Genomic DNA, 19,129 nt, shown 5'->3' on the forward strand with positions numbered 1-19,129 from the left:
AAGCAGGCTATCCACATGCTAGAAATAACAGTCAAATTTAAGCTTTTTTTCTTTCAGAATCATAATCTGTATCCTTCTGCGTACTTCGCCCCAAAAAAATTCTTTAAGAAGTGAAAACTAAAGAAATGGGGGGGGGGGGTTGAAATTGCGATTTTTGCAATTTTTTTTTTTTCCGAATCGGGATCTCCATAGCCGAGAACGTGGGTTTCTGTAAAAAAAAAAATGCCATGTACGCCGACTACTTTATTTGGCACACATACGGTTTCGCACCACAAGGGAGGTCACTGTGTTACAATTCTAGTTATTAATGTAGGTTATCATTGTAACTTACCTGACATGTGCACCCACAAGCGAAACTCATAGTAGCAACAGACTAACTCAACCAAAATAAAAATATTAATCTATATTACGTTATCGAGTTCCTTCCAACAGTCAACACTAAAGATGTGTATATGTAAGAAAATGACAAAGGAATAAACGATTATCATATGAATTTCATTAGCATAAGGCTGTTTCTGCTATAAGATGTAGTGAACTCATAGTTGATTGCCTGAGTAACACTTTATAGCTTCATCAGAGCCTCGAATATGAAGTTCCTAAGACAATCGTCTATTCCTGTGATCTCATTTTCTTATTACCAGTCTATACTCGACTAATGCTTCATTCTGAAGTATATGTATATTGTTTTCTACACCGGGTTATTAGTCTCACAATGCCTAATCAAAATATATGTGTGTATATATATAGTCCTTAGGTTTTTGACATTAAACCTAAACAAGGTGAGGAGCGTTCTCAGAATTCATTAATTGAAGGGCTGGTTTTCATAAGCCATATTTTTTAAGTTGTAATATTCGTGCCTTATCCAAGAGCATGTGTAATCAAAACAAAATGATATACCTCTATATAACATTTTATTAATTCTAGTTCACCATCACAAATAAAGAGTATGTGGTTGTGCTACCTGCTAGTTGTACCATGTTTCATTTACTCAGCAACACTAGGTACAAACGTAACTGCAGTGAAGAAGCTTGGTTCCAAACCATATGGTGCTACTGTGTGGCACCTTGAGCAAGTGTTTTCTAGTATTGCACCAGCACAACCAAGGCTTTGTGAGTGGATTTGGTAGACAGAAACTGAAAGAGATCCAGTGTGTGTACATTTCAGAATTTTCGATTTGAGTCAAATACAACAAACTAGTCCAAATACTTGTTAGAATATCTGCATAAGTGGAGTCAGGACAAGTTAGTTTGTGCTGGCATCAAGTTATATAAATTGTTATCAAGTCAAACTGTTTGACTTCATTATTACTAGACTAAGAATGCCAACAGGTTTATTAATGATAGAAAATGGTGCATCAAAACAATGAGAGAAATCAGTCAAGTAAATATATATATGTACATACCCGCAAGGTCGATGCTAGGAAGTGCAGGGCCCAATTATAGAATTGTCAGTGGGGCACTCTAACTCTTCAAAAGCTGAAGATTGATGTATGTTTCATATTATACACCAGTCCCAGCCAAAATGCATTGTGGGCAAGAGGTTCTGCCATTAGTCACAATGATATGCTAAACAGCGTCCTCTACTCAAGCATGGGATCCAGTTTGAACAAATCTGTCTAATTGACTTAAAACTGTCCCTGCATACACAGAAATTAAGCAGTTGAACAGATACAGTTGTAATGTCTTGGCTGAAAATATTATCATCCACATTATTTATCTCTTTTACTTGTAGCCATGCTGGAGCACCACCTTTAGTCGAGCAAATCGACCCCAGGACTTATTCTTGTAAGCTTAGTACTTATTCTATTGGTCTCTTATGCCGAACTGCTAAGTTACGGGGACGTAAACACACCAGCATCGGTTGTCAAGCGATGTTGGGGGGACAAACACAGACACACAAACATATACATACACACACATATATATACATATATACGATGGGCTTCTTTCAGTTTCCGTCTACCAAATCCACTCGCAAGGTTTTGGTCGGCCTGAGGCTATAGTAGAAGACACTTGCCCAAGGTGCCACACAGTCGGACTGAACCCAGATCCATGTGGTTCGTATATATATATATATATATATATATACATGAACCGTCCACTTTTGCATGCTTGAATGGATCAGACATTTCATACAGCTGGATGCCCTTCTTTTCACCAGCCCTTACCTGTTTCCAAGTAAGGTAATATTTCACTATGCCCAGACATTGCATGGAAGTGAAAACAAAAAACAGCTCTATCATGACTCTATTGCCTGATATCAAAACAATGAGAGAGTAACACACACACACACACACACACATATAAATATACATATATATATATATATATATATAGTTCAAAAACACAATAACAAAAAAACAAAAAAACAACAAAGTGAGGACGTGATATGGATAGTATTATTGGACGCTCAGGAAAGGAAAGAGAGAGTGTATGACGTTTCGGGCGTAGCCCGTCGTCGGAAAGATGGAAAGTTCGGAGAATGGAAGAACGGAGAAAGAGGAAATATATATATATATATGAGATATCTGGTGCCACATAGAAAGCACCCAGTGCACTCTATGGAGTGGTTGGCATTAGGAAGGGCATCAAGCATGCCACAACAGATAATGGAGCCTGATGCAGCCCTTGGCCTTCCCAACTCAAACTGTCTAACCCGTGCCAGCATGGAAAATGGAGTTGAAAGATGATGATGATGATATATACATATATATGCACACAAACACACCTTTATATATATATACACATATATTTACATATCTATATATACACACATACCCATGCTTCTCCGTCCAACCCATGCTAGCATGGAAAACGGACATTAAAGGATGATGATGATGTATATACATATAAATGTTTGTGTTTAGTTATGTGTGTGTGTATGTACATTCCTACCTACCCACATACATACGATAGGCTTCTTTCAGTTTCCATCTACCAAATCTACTTACAGGGCTTTGGTCAACCCTGGGTGAACAACACTTGCTCGAAGTGGATATCCATGCTAGTACATGTGTGTGTATACACAGACACACACACACACACATATATATATATATATATGTTATATTTTACTTGTTTCAGTCATTAGACTGTGGCCATGTTAGGGCACTGTCTTGAAGAATTTTAGTCAAATGAATTGACTCCAGTACTTGTCAGTCTCTTTTTCTGAACTGCTGCATTATGGGGACATAAACACTCTAATACCAGTTTTCAAGTGGTAAGTGGAGACAAACAGAGACACAATGACACACACATATATATATACATATAATGACACACATGCATATATATATATATATATATATATATATACATATAATGACACACGCGCATATACATATATATATAACAGGTTTCTTTCATTTTCCGTCTACCAGAGCCACTCACAAGGCCACAGGTTATACTTGCCAAAGGTGCCATGTAGTTGGGAAGCAAGCTTCTTACTACATTGCAACTTTTATGAAATTTGTAAATAAGGCATGAGTAATAATAGTTCGGAAATAAAGTTTAATATTTAATTTTATATTTATTTGTGTGTGTGTGTGAAATTGATAAAATAGATATAATTTATTATAAAAATTTAGTTTCATTTTGATTAAAATCTCAACGACTTTAGAGCAAAACATCTCATTACAGTTTACCTGCATTAAGCTTATCCAATGTAACTGATTTGTTGCATTTTATTATATATAAGATAAAAAAGTTGAATGAACTTTGAAATATGAAAGACAAATAGAACACCTAAACAGAGACACTGTTATAGCAAGCAAGTAGATACGTTGTTTGATAATTAAGCATTGTCTCAATGCTTAATTATTTCATTAAGCATTGAGACAAAAGCAATGCCAAAAATAGACGGAATGACTTCAGCTCATATCGAATGATTTAGAAAGTATAAATCTTATACATTGGAACAAATTCAACAGCTTCAAATATTAAAGTGTTAATCACAGAAAAAGTATGTATATATATTTATACAAAAAGATGTGATATATATATTGATATATATGTATATACATATGTACTGGTGCCACATAAAAAGCACTTAATCCACTCAGGGGTGGTTGGTGTTAGGAAGGGCATCCAGCTGTAAAAACCATTCCAAAACACAGTAGCCTAGTATAGTCTTCTGCCTAGCCAGTTCCTGTCAAACCATCCAACCCATGTCTGCATGGAAAACTGACATTAAATGATGATGACACATGTATGCATGCATGAGAGTTAGGGTCTTGTCTTCACATTACATAATTGATGTAAATAAATGTCACTGCTATACAGCTGTGTTCTTACTATCCAATCTGTAAAAGCATGCCTGGTCATGGGGAAATATCTTACTCGGAAACAAGTGAGGGTTAGCAACAGGAAGGGCATCTGGCCACAAAAAATCTGCCTCAGCAAATTTGTCCAAACCATGCAAGTATGGAAACTGGATGTTGAGATGTTACACAATCTTTTCTATACTTTTTGGATGTGTGGTCAAGTAGTGCACTTTGCAATTATGTGGTTTCAGATTCAATCCTCTCAGGTGAAATCTTAGGCAAATATCTTCTACAGCTCCAAACTGACCAAAGCCTCCTCAGTGGATTTGGTTGGTAGAAAGCTTGCTTCCCAACCACATGGTTCCATGTTCAGACTCACTGTGTAACACCTTGGTAAGTGTCTTCTACTGTAGCCTTGGACCAACCAAAGCCTTGTAAGCAGATTTGGTAGACAGAAACTGCAAGAAGCACAGTGTATATGTATCTACATATATCCATGTGTATTTGTGTTTATCTCCCACTACTGCTTGACAACCGCATTGGTGTGTTTACATCCCCATAACTTAGTGGTTCAACAAAAGAAACTGATAGAATAAGTACCCAGCCATAATTCAATAGCTGGACCATGTAAAATAATGGTTTATGATTTAGGCCTATGGCCTGCAATTTCTGAGGTGGTGGGTAGTAGTAGTTGATAACATCAACTCCAGTATTTGACTGGTACTTTCATTGAAGCTTGCAGGGATGATTGCCAAAGTTGACTGTGGTAGGATATGATCTCAGAATCTAAAGAAGTATTGCAAGATATTTTTCCTGCTGCTCTAACAATTCTGTCTACCCACCTCCAATTTAAGCAGAAAACCAGTAGTTTTGAGGGAAGGAGAGGAAGTTGATTATATTGGCCCTGTGTTCAACTGGCTACTTATTTTATTGACCCCTTAAGGATGAAAAGTGAAGTCAACCTCAGTGGAATTTGAACTCGGAACATAATGAGTCAGAAGAAATGCCACAAAGCATTTTATCTAGCACAATAACAACTCTGCCATTTTACCACCTTAGAAACAATTTAAATAACCATTTCTTTTATAGGCCCAAGACCTGAAATTTTGGGGAAGGGTACTAGTCAATTACATTGACCCCATTGCTCGACTGGTACTTATTTTTATTGACCCTGAAAAGATAAAAGGTAAAGTTAACCTTGGTATTTCAACCCAGGACAAAGATGGATGGCTGCTAAGCATTTTGTCCAGCGTGCTGACAATTCTGCTAGCATGCTACTTTAAGATCATACATTCTTAACTAGGAACTGAACCCGGGCCGCCTGGAATTCTAACCACTATGCTACTGATTATTATGATTATTTCTCATGTGATTATGAATGGAATGACTAAATCTACCTAATAATTCTGCATTTCTTTTTCTTTTGTGAATGGGGTTATATTCTACTTATTGAAATGTTTTGCATTTATAATTAACTACTGATTTTATGAATCTGTAATTAAAGATTACATTTGACAAATATTGTTTAAATGACAAAAAAAAGAGCTTTAGTACAAGTTAGCAGCTTTGTGTTGGCTGCTAATCTGAGATTATGGCAGGTTTAAACCTCAATGCAGATAAGTGTCTGTGCTGCAGAATTTCAATTCTCTATTATCCAGCCTCTTCAGCTTGACATATTTCTCAAAGTTATTAAATATTTTATAGAAATATCATAGGAATAAACATTTTCTCTGTGTTTTTCTGATTTACATGAGTTTTTAAAGGATTTTCAAGTATTACAAATGACGATGATGATGATATATATATATACATGTTTGTATATATATTATATGTGTGTGTGTGTATTTATTTATAGTTTACTTGTTGCACAGGCTGTTTAAACAAAACAATTACACTATGTATTTGCAATGAATAATGTTTACATTACTAGAGCTGCTTTTAATTCATTATTTAATATTAATATATATATATATAAATTTTTTTTACTTGTTCCAACCATTGAATTATGACTATGCTGGAGCACTTTCTTCAAAGGTTTTAGTCATACAAATCAACCCTACATACTTGTTGCTAAATCTCAAATTTATTCTGTTGAGATAATTTTGCCAGCTTGTTAAATTACAGGGATGTAAATCAACACCTGTTTTCTAGTAGTGGGGGAGAGGAGAGACAGAGATGTACACAAACACACACATACATACATACAACTGCTTCCATGCAGTCTCTATTGAATTCTCCATCCCATCATCATCATCATAAATTATAATTTGAACTAAGGCAGTGAGTTGGCAGAATCGTTAGCATGCCAGGCAGAATACTTAGCGGCATTTCATCTGTCTTTACATTCTGAGTTCAAATTCCACCAGGACCAGCTTTGCCCTTCATCCCTTTCTTGGGGTTGATAAAATATGTACCAGTTGTGCACTAGGGTTGATGTAATTGACTTAGCCCTTCCCCTAAAATTGCTGGTCCTGTGCCAAAATTTGAAATGACAGTCTGTATATACTTGGTATGCCAAAAGGAACCAATGAGAAAACATTACATGCAATACAGACTATCAGTAAGTAGTGGTCATATGTTTTATTGGATCATAGGTATGCTGGAATTTCTGTCTTTGCCACAAAATACTGCATGCAAAGTATATCAGCATCAAAGAAATTGCTTTGAAGTAACAGTAGGTGAAAAATTCAAATAGCTGCTTGCATGCTTCTAGTTTTTATCAGCCAACATCTATACTTGTGGAAGCAGGGATGGCTAGGTGTATGTAGTTTTAGACTACCTGGTTGTGAATAGATTGCAGGTATTTCACTGTATATTGAGGACACTGCTTAATTCTACATTCTTGCAATGCTTTCTCCTGCTTACACAATATCAGTGTACATAGGTTAGCATCAAGATTCCAAGACTGATAGGGTCCTCATGCAGCCGCTCAGTGTTCCCATGCTTTTAAGATGGCACTGGGTCAAGGGGCTATTTTATCTCATCTGCTTTATGTGAAGGAGCCAGATCTAAAGCTGTCTTAGTATTTAGATCATCTTCATTGTTTTAACATCCACTTTTCCATGCTTGTTTGGGTCAGATGGAATTCATTAGGGCAGATTTTCTAAGGCCAGATACTCTTCCTTTTGTCAAACCCTTGTTTCTATGTAAGGTAATATTCCCCTATGGCCAGATGTGTTTTACGTGAAAGGGTGAAACAACATTGCATATATTACTGTGACATTCATTTACAATCATCACATGGTGCCAAGGCAAGGGATGGACACATACATTTGTATATGTAAGTGTGTGTGTTTTTTATGTTTCATATTTTCTGTCTGTTCCTTAACCCTGTCTTAAATATGTCTGTGATGAACCAATCATTGATTCAAAGACACAACAAGCCAAGAACTGTGACCAAGAAACAAGAACTGTTGTTGGTAAGTTTGCATTTAAGATATTGCGTCTTCTATCCCAGTGTATGTAGAACTAAAAATGAGAAGGGAAGAGGGCAGGTCAGGCATTGTTGATAATTCCAGTAACTCACTCATTTGAAAGAAGTAAGCAACAAAGGAGGGGTTTGTGCCCCCAGACTCTGCAAACCCTCCAAGGTTGGTGAAATCACCACAGTTAGTGTGAGCTTTGAATAGCAGCAACTTGATAGTATCAGGAGAATTTCCTAATGGGATAATGTTTTGGGGAGGAAATACTAGAAAAATTGGTATGTGCAAGGCCTAGTGAAGTTAGGGTGGTGAGGTGATACAAGTGGATTGGGTGGGCCTGAGTGGAAATGGCATACCTATCTACTAAAGGTCCGTTAGCACTGAGGAGCTGACATCATTCATCATCATCATTTAACATCCGTTTTTCATGCTGGCATTATTAGATGGTTTGACTGGAGCTGTAAGCCACAGACCTGCACCAGGCTCCAGTCATCCGTTTTTGGCTTGGTTTCTACAGCTAGATGCCCTTCTTAATGCCAACTACTTTACAGAGTGTACTGGGTACCTTTTACGTGTCACCTGCACAGGTGCTTTATACATATCACCAACATGGGTGCCTTTTATGTGTCACTGGCACGCGTGCCTTTAGTAAAAGAAGCAGTGAAAAGACTGCAGGTGTGTGTACCAGAGGCTGGAAACCTTCAACCCCAGTCTCTAGTTTGAGATTAGCTCTACATCTCAATGTACTGTCTCATACGGCACTTTCTTTGTGTAGTGCCACAAACTTGAAGAGTACAAGCACAAGTGGTTCTCCAACTTTTTAAGGATTCATCAAAAGCTGCAAAGTAGTCTTACATAGGACAGAAAGAGTTGGTGATAATTGAAAGTTCAATACTTTCTTTATCCTGTTGACTGTATTAACAGGAACCAAGTCCTAATAGAATTTTTATAATGAAATTTTCTGGTAATTTTTTTTAAAGGTGTTTTCTATGTATACTTGCACATGTTTTTATCTCTGCTCGCTTTATCAACTCCTTCAACACTCCAACCCAGAAATATCAATTCTTTAGTTGTATCAGTTTTACAAAATTAATACATGTAATCTGGATGATTATCAACTTTTTGTTTTCAAAGTCTGAGTCATTTAGTAAGATATTTTTAAAATGGAATCTTACTTTTCCCATTGTTATTATCTAATACTTATAAAATTATTTATCTAATCATTTTGCAGTGACATGTCGAACAGCTCCAAATATTACCTGTCGTGGAGAATCAAAGAATGAATCACAGAAATTTACAAGACACCTACCCTGTAAATGGACGTAAGTCCTGGAGATTTTAATTTTCCTTCTGTTTATTATATTAAATTATCATTATCATCTAAGATCTATTGTCCATGCTGGCATGAGTTGGACAGTTTGACCAGGGCTCGTAAGCTGAGGAGCTGCACCAGACTTCAATCTGATTTGGCATGGTTGCTACAGCTGGATGCCCTTCAAAATGCCAACTACTCCAAAAGTATAGTGGGTGCTCTTACATGCCACTGGCATAGGTGCCAGTTGTGTGACACCGGTATTTGCCACGACTATGATTTCACTTGGCTTGCTGAGTCTTCTTCTCAAGCACGGTATATTGCCAAAGGTCTTGGTCATTTGTCATTGGCTCCATGAGGCCCAACGTTCAAGAAATGCTTTTTACATGCCACTGGCATTGGCCACATTGCCTCACATTTCAGAGTCAGAGCACAATGTCTACCAAAGACATACATTTTTGATTCTTCATCATCATACCAACAGCTTCTTTCTGCACCCCTATGATCTATTCCTTCTTTGTAATGAGTGAAAATGAACTCAAAACCACAAGGTTGGGAAGTAAACTTCTTGACCACATGCCTATATCATCATCATTTAACGGCCATGTCCTACCATTCATGCCAGTATGGTATAGGTTGGATGGGTTGACAAGGATCCAGTATGTCCAGGCACTACATCATGCTCCATGGACTGCTTTGGCATGGTTTCTATGGCTTGATGCCCTTCCTAACACCAGGCACTTTACAGTGTGTACTGGGTGCAATTTCTGTGTCACCAGCACTATTGGGATTGCCATGCAGCACTGAGAGAAGAAGTTGAGGTCAGAGTAAGTTCTTGTTATGAAGGAGCTGCATGGCTACTCACAATTAGGAGAGAGAGAATGAGAATTGGTGGTGTCTCTAAAGAGATAACGATGGAGATGAGATGTCTGGATGGCACCTCAAGGTACAAGGTGAGCAGTAGTGAGTGGGGATGCAGTAGCTTGGAGTGTGGGTTGGGGTTGCAAGAGTGTATGAGGGGGAGAGGGACATCAGTAAAGATTGGAATGGGTTGAAAGGAGGGGGTGCATTAACTGGGGAAGGTAGGGGGTGCTAGCAGCAGCATGGTAATGGTGATATAGTTGACAGGAAGAGGAAAGAGATGACTTGCTTGAGTAGGTTGTTGGAGTGAGGTAGAGAGAGATGATAAAGTAGAACATAGGATTTGGAGAGGATCAAGCAGAACCCACTGTAAGTACTCCTGCAAGGAATTAGCTATCAGTTTACATAGTAATTAAATGGCAATGTGTATGCATAAGGATTGTGATATCTGGCACCTTGCTGTACTCAAGAAGACACATCTGCCATAGCAGAATTGATACCAATGCTAGTGCTACATAAAAAGCACCCAGTAAACTGTGGAGTGGTTGGTGATAGGAAGGGCATCCAACCGTAGAAACCATGCTAGAACTTTTCATAGAGCTTGATGCAGCTCCTGGCTTTACCAGCTCCAGTAAAACCATCCAACCCATGCCACCTCGGAAAATGGACATTAAATGATGATGATGGTATGAAAAAAAAAAAAAACAAATTGCCACTCATGATGAATAAAATGGAGACAGCATCAAAATATATAAATTATTTTTCTTAATGACTTTCTGAATGTCATTAGCATAAAAACACAGGTTTTAAAACACAGCAACATCCTACATATTCCAGAATCTAACGATGAAATTTTCTCTTTTTTCTTTTCTGAAGAAAAATTTGTTAATGAGTTTTATCTTTGATTCTATCTCATTAAATCAGCCGTGATTCTGACATCAACCTAATAAGCAATGCAAATTGATTTAGCTCTATTTTGCTAATGAGGTTCAAATTTCTCTTGCTTTATCTACTAATGAAGGTTAGAAGTAAAATGTCATAAAGTTCATTATATTTCATCTCCTTGTTTTTTGAATCTTAACTGTTTAGAAGAATTTCTTTAAACCATTTTGATACATGCATGATGTATCTGTATATTTCTATCTACCTGATGGCAGGTTAGAAATATATGAATATTTACATATTCATAGTTGACCACTACATTGAGAAGCTATCTGCATCTAGATAAAGGGGTAAACTATGAATATGGAAATAAGCCATCCTGGACCAAATGTGGATTGCTGTTTGGAAGGCATAGCATCTGTCAACTGCCTGGCCTAGGGTTACAGGTGAAGCTATAAAGAAACATGTTACAGTTTCAATGAAAGTTGTCCACTTACCAATGGGCAAAGAAACTCCTGGAAGGTCAAGGGTCAGGATCACCATATTCCTAAGGTGTATTTTTGTTAATTTCTATAAACCAGATGATCATAGAAATTATCAACCAATGAAGAATTTCAATTCTATCAATTACTACTATAACCAACTTTTTTACTGGTTGATCTTCTTTGAACTTATATTCCATCAGATGATTCCAAATTATTGAGTCAAAAGTTTTGCAATATTTTGGTAACTCATTTACTCTGTGCACCAAGTTACAATAAAAGCAGCAGCATTCAAAGTAGAGGTCGTTGTGTTGCACTGATCTGAAGCCACCTTTCTGCCAGTTGTTTGATCTCACACTGATACCAGTTCTTGTCCTTTGAGGTGAAAAACTCCTTCACTGAAGCTTCCACCTCTTCTTTGTTGATGAAATGTCACAAGCACTGGAGGTGTGTCATGAAACAGAACAAGTAATAATCCAAGGGAGATATTTTCCTGCAATACTAATGTGCATAAGCAGTGGTTAAGCAAGGGTCAGCTCCTGGAACCAGATACCAAACATGGGTATTTCAAACACAAGGTAATGCTCTATGTCTGGTGGAATTATGAAGAGATAATTCACAAGATCATTCCAGACAGTCAAACCACCAATGCCAGCCTGTACTCCAAACAACTGGAGTGGATATATGCCACTGTGTGGCAAAAGTATCAGACATTGGTTAACAGAAAACAAGTTCTTCCGCAGCAAAACAATGCAAGATCTCATACCACTCAACCTAGATTAAACTCCAAGAACTTGAAGGAATCAAACACCCAGCATATAGCCGAGGCCTGGCTCCCTCAGATTATTATTTGTTCCAATCCATGGCTCACTTCCTGCACTTGTGATGCTTTATCAACCAAGAAAAGATGGAAGCTTCAGCAAAGGAGTTCTTCACCTTAAAGGACAGGAACTGGTATCAGGATGGGATCAAAGAACTGGTGAAATGTGGTTTCAGACCAGTGCAACACAATGGCCTCTACTTTCAATGCTAGTCTGCTTTTGTTGTAACTTGACAAATAAAGCAAATTGTTATGAAAATATCACAAAACTTTTAACTCAACACAATACAATTGGTTAATTTAATTTTTTTTTTGTTTTTTATATCGTTTCCCTTCTTGCAGGAATGGTCACTCATTTGAAACAGCTTTACTGTTATCAATATTCCTTGGTATGTTTGGAGTTGACAGATTTTATCTTGGTTACCCTGCTATTGGTAAGTCACTGCTATTAGTATTTACTAAGAATTTTTATAAATATATGAACTATAATGTAAGTGAGCAGTTGTTGAGGTGACTAATTCAGTTGAGTGCTATACTAAATGCTTTATATAGTAATTTTTGATGTTGTCCCTCTTGAGACAAATCTTGTTAAACTTTCGATTTTGTCTTTTCTCCATTCCAAAGGGCATCTACTGACAGTGAAATAGGTGTCCCTCAGTTTCAGTACTGAATATTCAGTTGTTCAATCTCAACTAAATATACCATGCGTGATAGCATGTATGATGCACCCCCCCCCCCACTTCTTTTTTCTTTTAATGTCTCAGAAAATCACACTGGATCCTATATGCAAAGTTGGACCTATATAACATACTTTAATACACTAAAGACTTTTTTCCCTGAATATGCACTGCTGAAATTGGAGTGTGTCTTTTATGCCATTAATGTTCCCTCAAAAATGGAGTTTGAGAATATTCTTCAAAGGCTGAATAGATACTCTGAGTTAATTTGATGTTAGAGACTTTTTTTTTTTTTTTTTAGAACCTTCCCTTATTTCTCTTGTCATTAAATCTTTATTTACATTTTTTTAGGGTTGCTGAAATTCTCAACTCTGGGATTTATGTTCCTCGGACAACTAATTGACATCTTATTAATTGCTACCCAGGTATTTGTAACATGTTATTTACAATCAATATAACCTTTTGTGTAGATCGTAAATGTTTTTAATCAGTCTTTTATCCAAAAACCTAGTGTTCTCCCTTGGTTTACTGTCATTCACTGTATTTTAGCTGAGCTTGTTTGAGTATTTGAACTTTTTCTCGTTGATACTGAATCAAAACAAGACAAGATCTCTTGGCTTAATGTAAGATCTTCCTCAATTATAAACTTGGCACCAGCAAAAGAAAGAAAGTTTGCTAATGCTTACCATCAATATCTTGATTTTATTTGAATCTATTTGAGTCTGACTTCCTCTAAGATAAAATTTGAAATAAAAATGAAAGCACACCTGGCTTTGCTCAAAGTGATTCTCTTGCTCATAAACTTGTCATGTGTAAATGAAACAGTTGTTGAGAGCCAGGTTAAATCCACAGAATGTTAGTCCTCTGGAATTGCCTCTTTCCAAGTTTTCCTGCAGCTGTCGATTTGCAAGTGTGCAAGAGGGACATTAACTGCATCAGTATTACAGGTCTCGCATAAGGCAGTAAGCTGGCAGAATTGTTGGCACTCTGGGCAAAATGCTTAGCAGCGTTTCATCTGTCTTTACATTCTGAGTTCAAATTCTGTCAAGGTTGACTTTACCTTTCATCCTTTTGAGGTCAGTAAAATAAATACCAGTTAATCATTGAGGTCAGTGTAATCAACTTAGCCCTTTCCACGAAATTTCTGGCCTTGTGCCAGTATTTGAATCAAATATTAAAGGTTTCACAGGGCCTGCAAGACACTAAGCATAGCAATTTACTTCAGACCAATGCAATAAAAATAGAAAATAAAATAAAGAAAAACTGTTCTTTGGTAACAGGAATATAGACACAGGCATGGCTGTAATCTTGTATTTTATTTATTAAGAATTTCACTAATCTTGTGTTTTATTTATTTATGTTTTAGGTTGTGAAACCTGCTGATGGATCAGATTATGTCATTGACTGTTATGGAGCTGTTTTGACCAGACTATCAATGGATAATGAGACTTATATCAAACCACCAAATTACTAATGAACATTAACAACCTCAATTTTCCTTGATCTCTTCATTGACAGTGTAGAGAAAGCATTATCCACTGTTGCGTTTTGACATTTATGCTATCATGCATGATGTGATGTTACTTGTATAAAGGTGCAGATATAACCATGAGGTTCAGAAGCTTGCTTTGCTATGTGATTCTGGGTTCAGTTCCACTGCATAGCACCTTGGGCAAATGTCTTTTACTATAGCTTTGGGCTGAACAATACCTTTTGAGTATTATTCGGTAACCAGGAACTATACCAAAGACCATCAATAAATTAATTAATTTTGTTTCCAATACATAGAAGAGTTTATAGCACAGTAAAGTCTCATAAGCAGAATAACCTACCTCTGATCTTTAATCTCCCATCTTCCAAATCAACATCCCGGTTTACAGGATTACTAAACAACTAGATAGATACACTCATTGGATGGGTTCATAGAAATTTTTACAACTGACTAAGCAATGTTTCTACTATGAATGTAGAAAATCTCTTTACTAATGTTTCTATATTGGGAATTGTAGGCATAACATTAGACCAAGTGTATGCACACCCCTACAATAAAAGTACCCAATATGCCAAGAAACCTCATTAGAAAGTTCCTATTGGCTTGCACAACTAAGGTTCTCTTCCATTGCCTGCAAGGCAATTCATAAATCCAAGAGAATGGAGTGGCCATGGATTTTGAACTTGGGGCCATATTTGTAGCCTTTTATGTGACTAGTGTTGAAAACAAGGTTCTTCCCAGACATAAAGCCAAAACCATAGCTGTTACTAGCAAGCAGGTATGACTTGATAGTATGTATCATGCTTTCACTAATGATTTAGATATCTATATTGTCATGAGCAAACGGAGATACCTTCCTGCGACTTGATCCAGAGGAACATCCAGGGGTGACAGCTGGCGGGAGAAAGAGCTGCACCAGTGCTAAGCTGGTATTTGTTTCCGGCTGAGTATACTGGTGCACTGTAAAATGAAGCACTCTGCTCAAGCAAACAACAATATGCCACTCTGTGAAGAAACTTTATGATAGAGGGCCCAGTACCCTAACCACTTGGCTGTGCATTTTACATTCCTAAACATAACCACATCATATCTATACTTGTACATTGACAACATTGTGATGGTCACATAAAAACAGGCAGCTATTTAAAAAAATGGAAAAAGAAAAAACAATTCCATTTTACAATTCAATGTAGTTTCAGCAGAGATTCAGACCACATATTCTTAGATATAAATGTAGAAATAGAGAGGAATTTTCTATCACACCTTCACTTACATACTCTTAATGCACAGAGTTAGTGTATCCATTGAGATATAAAATTTCTATAGTAAAATCACTTCTAAAATACTTCCTTAAATTTCCATTCATAAAAGCAGTTTTAAATAAGGAAAATCATTAACCCTCTTTTTTCTGTATTCCTGTTGAAATACACTGCTTTGTTTCAATTCATTTTGAAAATAATAAAGAATTTAGTAAAATAACTGTAGTTATTAAGGTGGCGAGCTGGCAGAATCGTTAGCATGCTGGGTAAAATGCTTAGCAGCTTTTCCTCCATCTCTATGTTCTAAGTTCAAATCCCACCAAGGTCAACTTTGCCTTTCTTCTTTTTGGGTTGATGAAATAAGTGCCAGTTGAACACTGGGGGTTGATGTAATCAACTTACCTCCTCCCTTGAACTTGCTGGCCTTGTGCCAAAATTCAAAATCATTATTAAATTGGAGTTTGAGACAAAAATTAATATAAAATTTTATTAGATGGTTTTAATGCAGATCAATTTAAAATATGAAGTTTGTGTCATGGATCCAGGGTTGAACCCAGGCAAGTTGATATAAAGAGTTAAAGTTAAATTTCAGTTAATAACTAATTCTCTAACACATCAGACCAAGCTGTGGAACTGTACAAGAACAAATTCAACATTTAAGCAGCATGTATATAATGTGGTATATGTATCAGATGCAGCATAATTATACAATAGATGGATATGTCAAATAAAACAAAAAAACTCATAAAACAACACATATGTCACACTTCACCACAAACTAATAATTAGAATAGATTACAAAAAACAGCAAAAATGAAGACAACCATCTCATCACAATGAAACTAGAACACCTGTAAGTCACAACATATTTGACACAACCAACGTAAATGTAAAGATTTTGACGTAAAACATGAAAGTTGTAAACTTCGTAACTCGTACAAGTACAATACTTTCTCATTCATTGACTGTGCTTTTACAAAGAACCATTGGGGTTTTTGTCTGTCATAGTCAACTATGTATCTGTACTTATATGCACACTGGCTTGGACAAATTAAAAAAAAAAATCTTTCTTTCTTTTTCCTTGCCACTTTTATTACTCAAGGGAAAAAGCTTTTTCTTAAGGGCTGAAACAAGCTTGACATTAATGTTATGGCAAGCTTTGTCATCAAAATGCAAAGAGCCAACATAGATATCAAGGCAGCTCATCTAATACTGTAACAGTCCACTGCCCTGTATTGTTACTTTTTTTATTGATACTGAAAGGCTGAAATGCAAAAGTTGGCATTTGAATCCAGTAGGATATGAACTTGGAGCATGGAATTAAAACATTATAAGGCCGTCTGTCCAATATTTTAATGACTACCAACTTGCCAACATTACAAAATATTAGAATATGGAATACGAAACAAAACTATGAAGAAACATTTATTAATTGATGGCACTACCATATTTAGAATTAGAATTTCTTAAAAAATGACAATATAAACTTTAGCAGATTTATTAATAGCAAGATACAAACAAAATATTAACTCAGAGCTCATGTGAAATGAGTTTATCCAGGGTTAAGAAGTTAAGTGGCCTTCTCAACCTTGTGATTTCTGGTTCAGAACCACTGCACTTCAGGCAAGTGTGTTCTATATCTCCAGGCTGACCAAAGCATTGTGAGTGAATTTGGTAGGTAGGAACTGAAAGAAGACTGTCATCTATATATATATATATATATATATATATATATTTGTTTTTATATTCAAGCTATATTAAAAACAATTATACATTAATCTGATGGGTTACTCTATACTTTTGTAGAGTATGTTATTCTTATACAAGAATGTTGATAGTGATCAGTTAAGCCATCATCCAACGAAAGTTCAAAGTCTCTACAGCATTCTTGTATAAGAATAATAAATATATATATATGAGTGAGTGGACAAATGAAAGAAAAATGCATTTAACACATTTAGTAGGAATTGCATGTATTATTTAAAGTAGTTTGATTTGGATTCTATACAGCTTAAAGTTTTGAGGGCCTCTAACAGAAGCCCACAGGACTAAGTTGCATGGAGCCAAATCAAATTGTTTTAAATAGTGTGCATGATTTGTGTTTGTGCCTAAATTTTCGTGACCTCACATCGTAGTTGTAAGCAAGCATCACCACTGTACAAGTGGTATCTTTCATTTACAATCTTCTGTGAAAACATCCGAGCATGGGGAAATATTCTTTGGATGCAACTGAGAGGGTCAGTAATAGGAAAGGCATCCAACCATAGAAACTTTGTCTCAGTGGAGTCTGTCTGACCCATGCAAGCTTGGAAAAGTGGACATTAAAATGATGTGATGGTAACATATATAGGCAAATTGGCAGAGGTCATTAGAGTAACAGATCCATCTTGTAGTATTTCTTTCTGTTCTGGGTTCAATTCCTGCTGGTGTCAATTTACCTTTCGTCCCTTCAGGGTAATTTTTTTTCTCTCTGGGGAAGAAAAAATATCACTTATAGTCAGACCTGGAGAGGGATGGGTTTTGCCAGGTGTAATAAAATTGTAATAAAATTGTTCAAGATACACCTTATATCATGATTTCACTGCTACAACTCCATCAGGAATTGAGAACAAAGCATATTTGTATGTGTTGCTATATATGTATATAGACTTGTTTCTCCATTTTTCTTTCTCTCATCCCTTTTTGTCGAAGAGCATAGACTTGAAACATCAAAGATTTTTCCATTTTTCCTGAGTGTCAAACTAATACACCTGCTTGTTCCCTCACCTGTCTCTCTTTTATTTTCTATTCATTTGAACCATATGTGTGCATGCATATATATATATATACATACATACATATATATATATATATATATATATGTGTGTGTGTGATGACAAACCCACTGTTGTGGACTAGCTTTATTTATTTGGCTGCTGTCATTTTTTTTCTTTGTTATATTCTATCTTGATAACCTATCATTTATCACTTTTCATCATCATCTTCACTTTTATTTTGCTGTTTTATTATTATTATTTCTTTTTATATTTAAGTTTTTACTAACAGATGGAACTTCAGCCAGAAATTATATTTATATTGTGTAAATCAATCAAATAAATAAGTTTATTCTTTTAATCTCCAGTATATGTTTTTTCTCTGTTAACCCTTTTGTTACTATGTTTCTGATGATACACACTGCCTTTGTTTCAATTAATTTTCAAAATAATTTAGGAAAATTGCTTTGACATCATGAAGTTAATGTTTGGAACATAAATTAACATAAAATTTATGGAAAAAGGTTTTAATTTAGATCACTTTAAAATTGGAAATTTGTATCACAAGTAAGGGCAATCCCAGGTGAGTTACAATATTTAACCCTTTTGTTGCCATATTTCTGTTGATATACTCTGTTTTTGTTTCAATTAATTTTGAAAGTAATGAAGAATTTAGTAAAGTAACCTGGTCATTATTCAGCTGATGTTTGGAATAGAAGACAATTTTAATTTAGATCATTTTAAAACAGGAGGTTTGGATCATAGAACCAGGGGCAGTCTCAGGTAAGTTGTAAAACAGACAATATTTTAATGTTTTTGCTCCCATATATCTGTTGAAATACGCTGATTCCAAACAACAACAAACTGTAGTTAATTGACTTCTAGATGTGAAAGTTTACCCTTTAACA

General features: G+C 36.0%; 1 protein-coding gene across 1 annotated transcript in view; it reads left to right on the top strand.

Moving 5' to 3' along the window:
- LOC106883008 (TM2 domain-containing protein CG10795) overlaps positions 1-18,582 on the top strand; it is a 20,644-nt gene extending 2,062 nt beyond the window's left edge. The window contains exons 2-6 of the mRNA XM_052975894.1: positions 7,600-7,680; positions 8,915-9,005; positions 12,383-12,474; positions 13,069-13,142; positions 14,084-18,582. Of these exons, the coding sequence (XP_052831854.1) occupies positions 7,600-7,680; positions 8,915-9,005; positions 12,383-12,474; positions 13,069-13,142; positions 14,084-14,191 (446 nt within the window). The 3' untranslated portion in view covers positions 14,192-18,582. The remainder of the gene's footprint in view (positions 1-7,599; positions 7,681-8,914; positions 9,006-12,382; positions 12,475-13,068; positions 13,143-14,083) is intronic.
- Positions 18,583-19,129: the final 547 nt, after the last annotated feature.

Source organism: Octopus bimaculoides, chromosome 23 (assembly GCF_001194135.2).
Source record: "Octopus bimaculoides isolate UCB-OBI-ISO-001 chromosome 23, ASM119413v2, whole genome shotgun sequence".
NCBI lineage: Eukaryota > Metazoa > Mollusca > Cephalopoda > Octopoda > Octopodidae > Octopus > Octopus bimaculoides.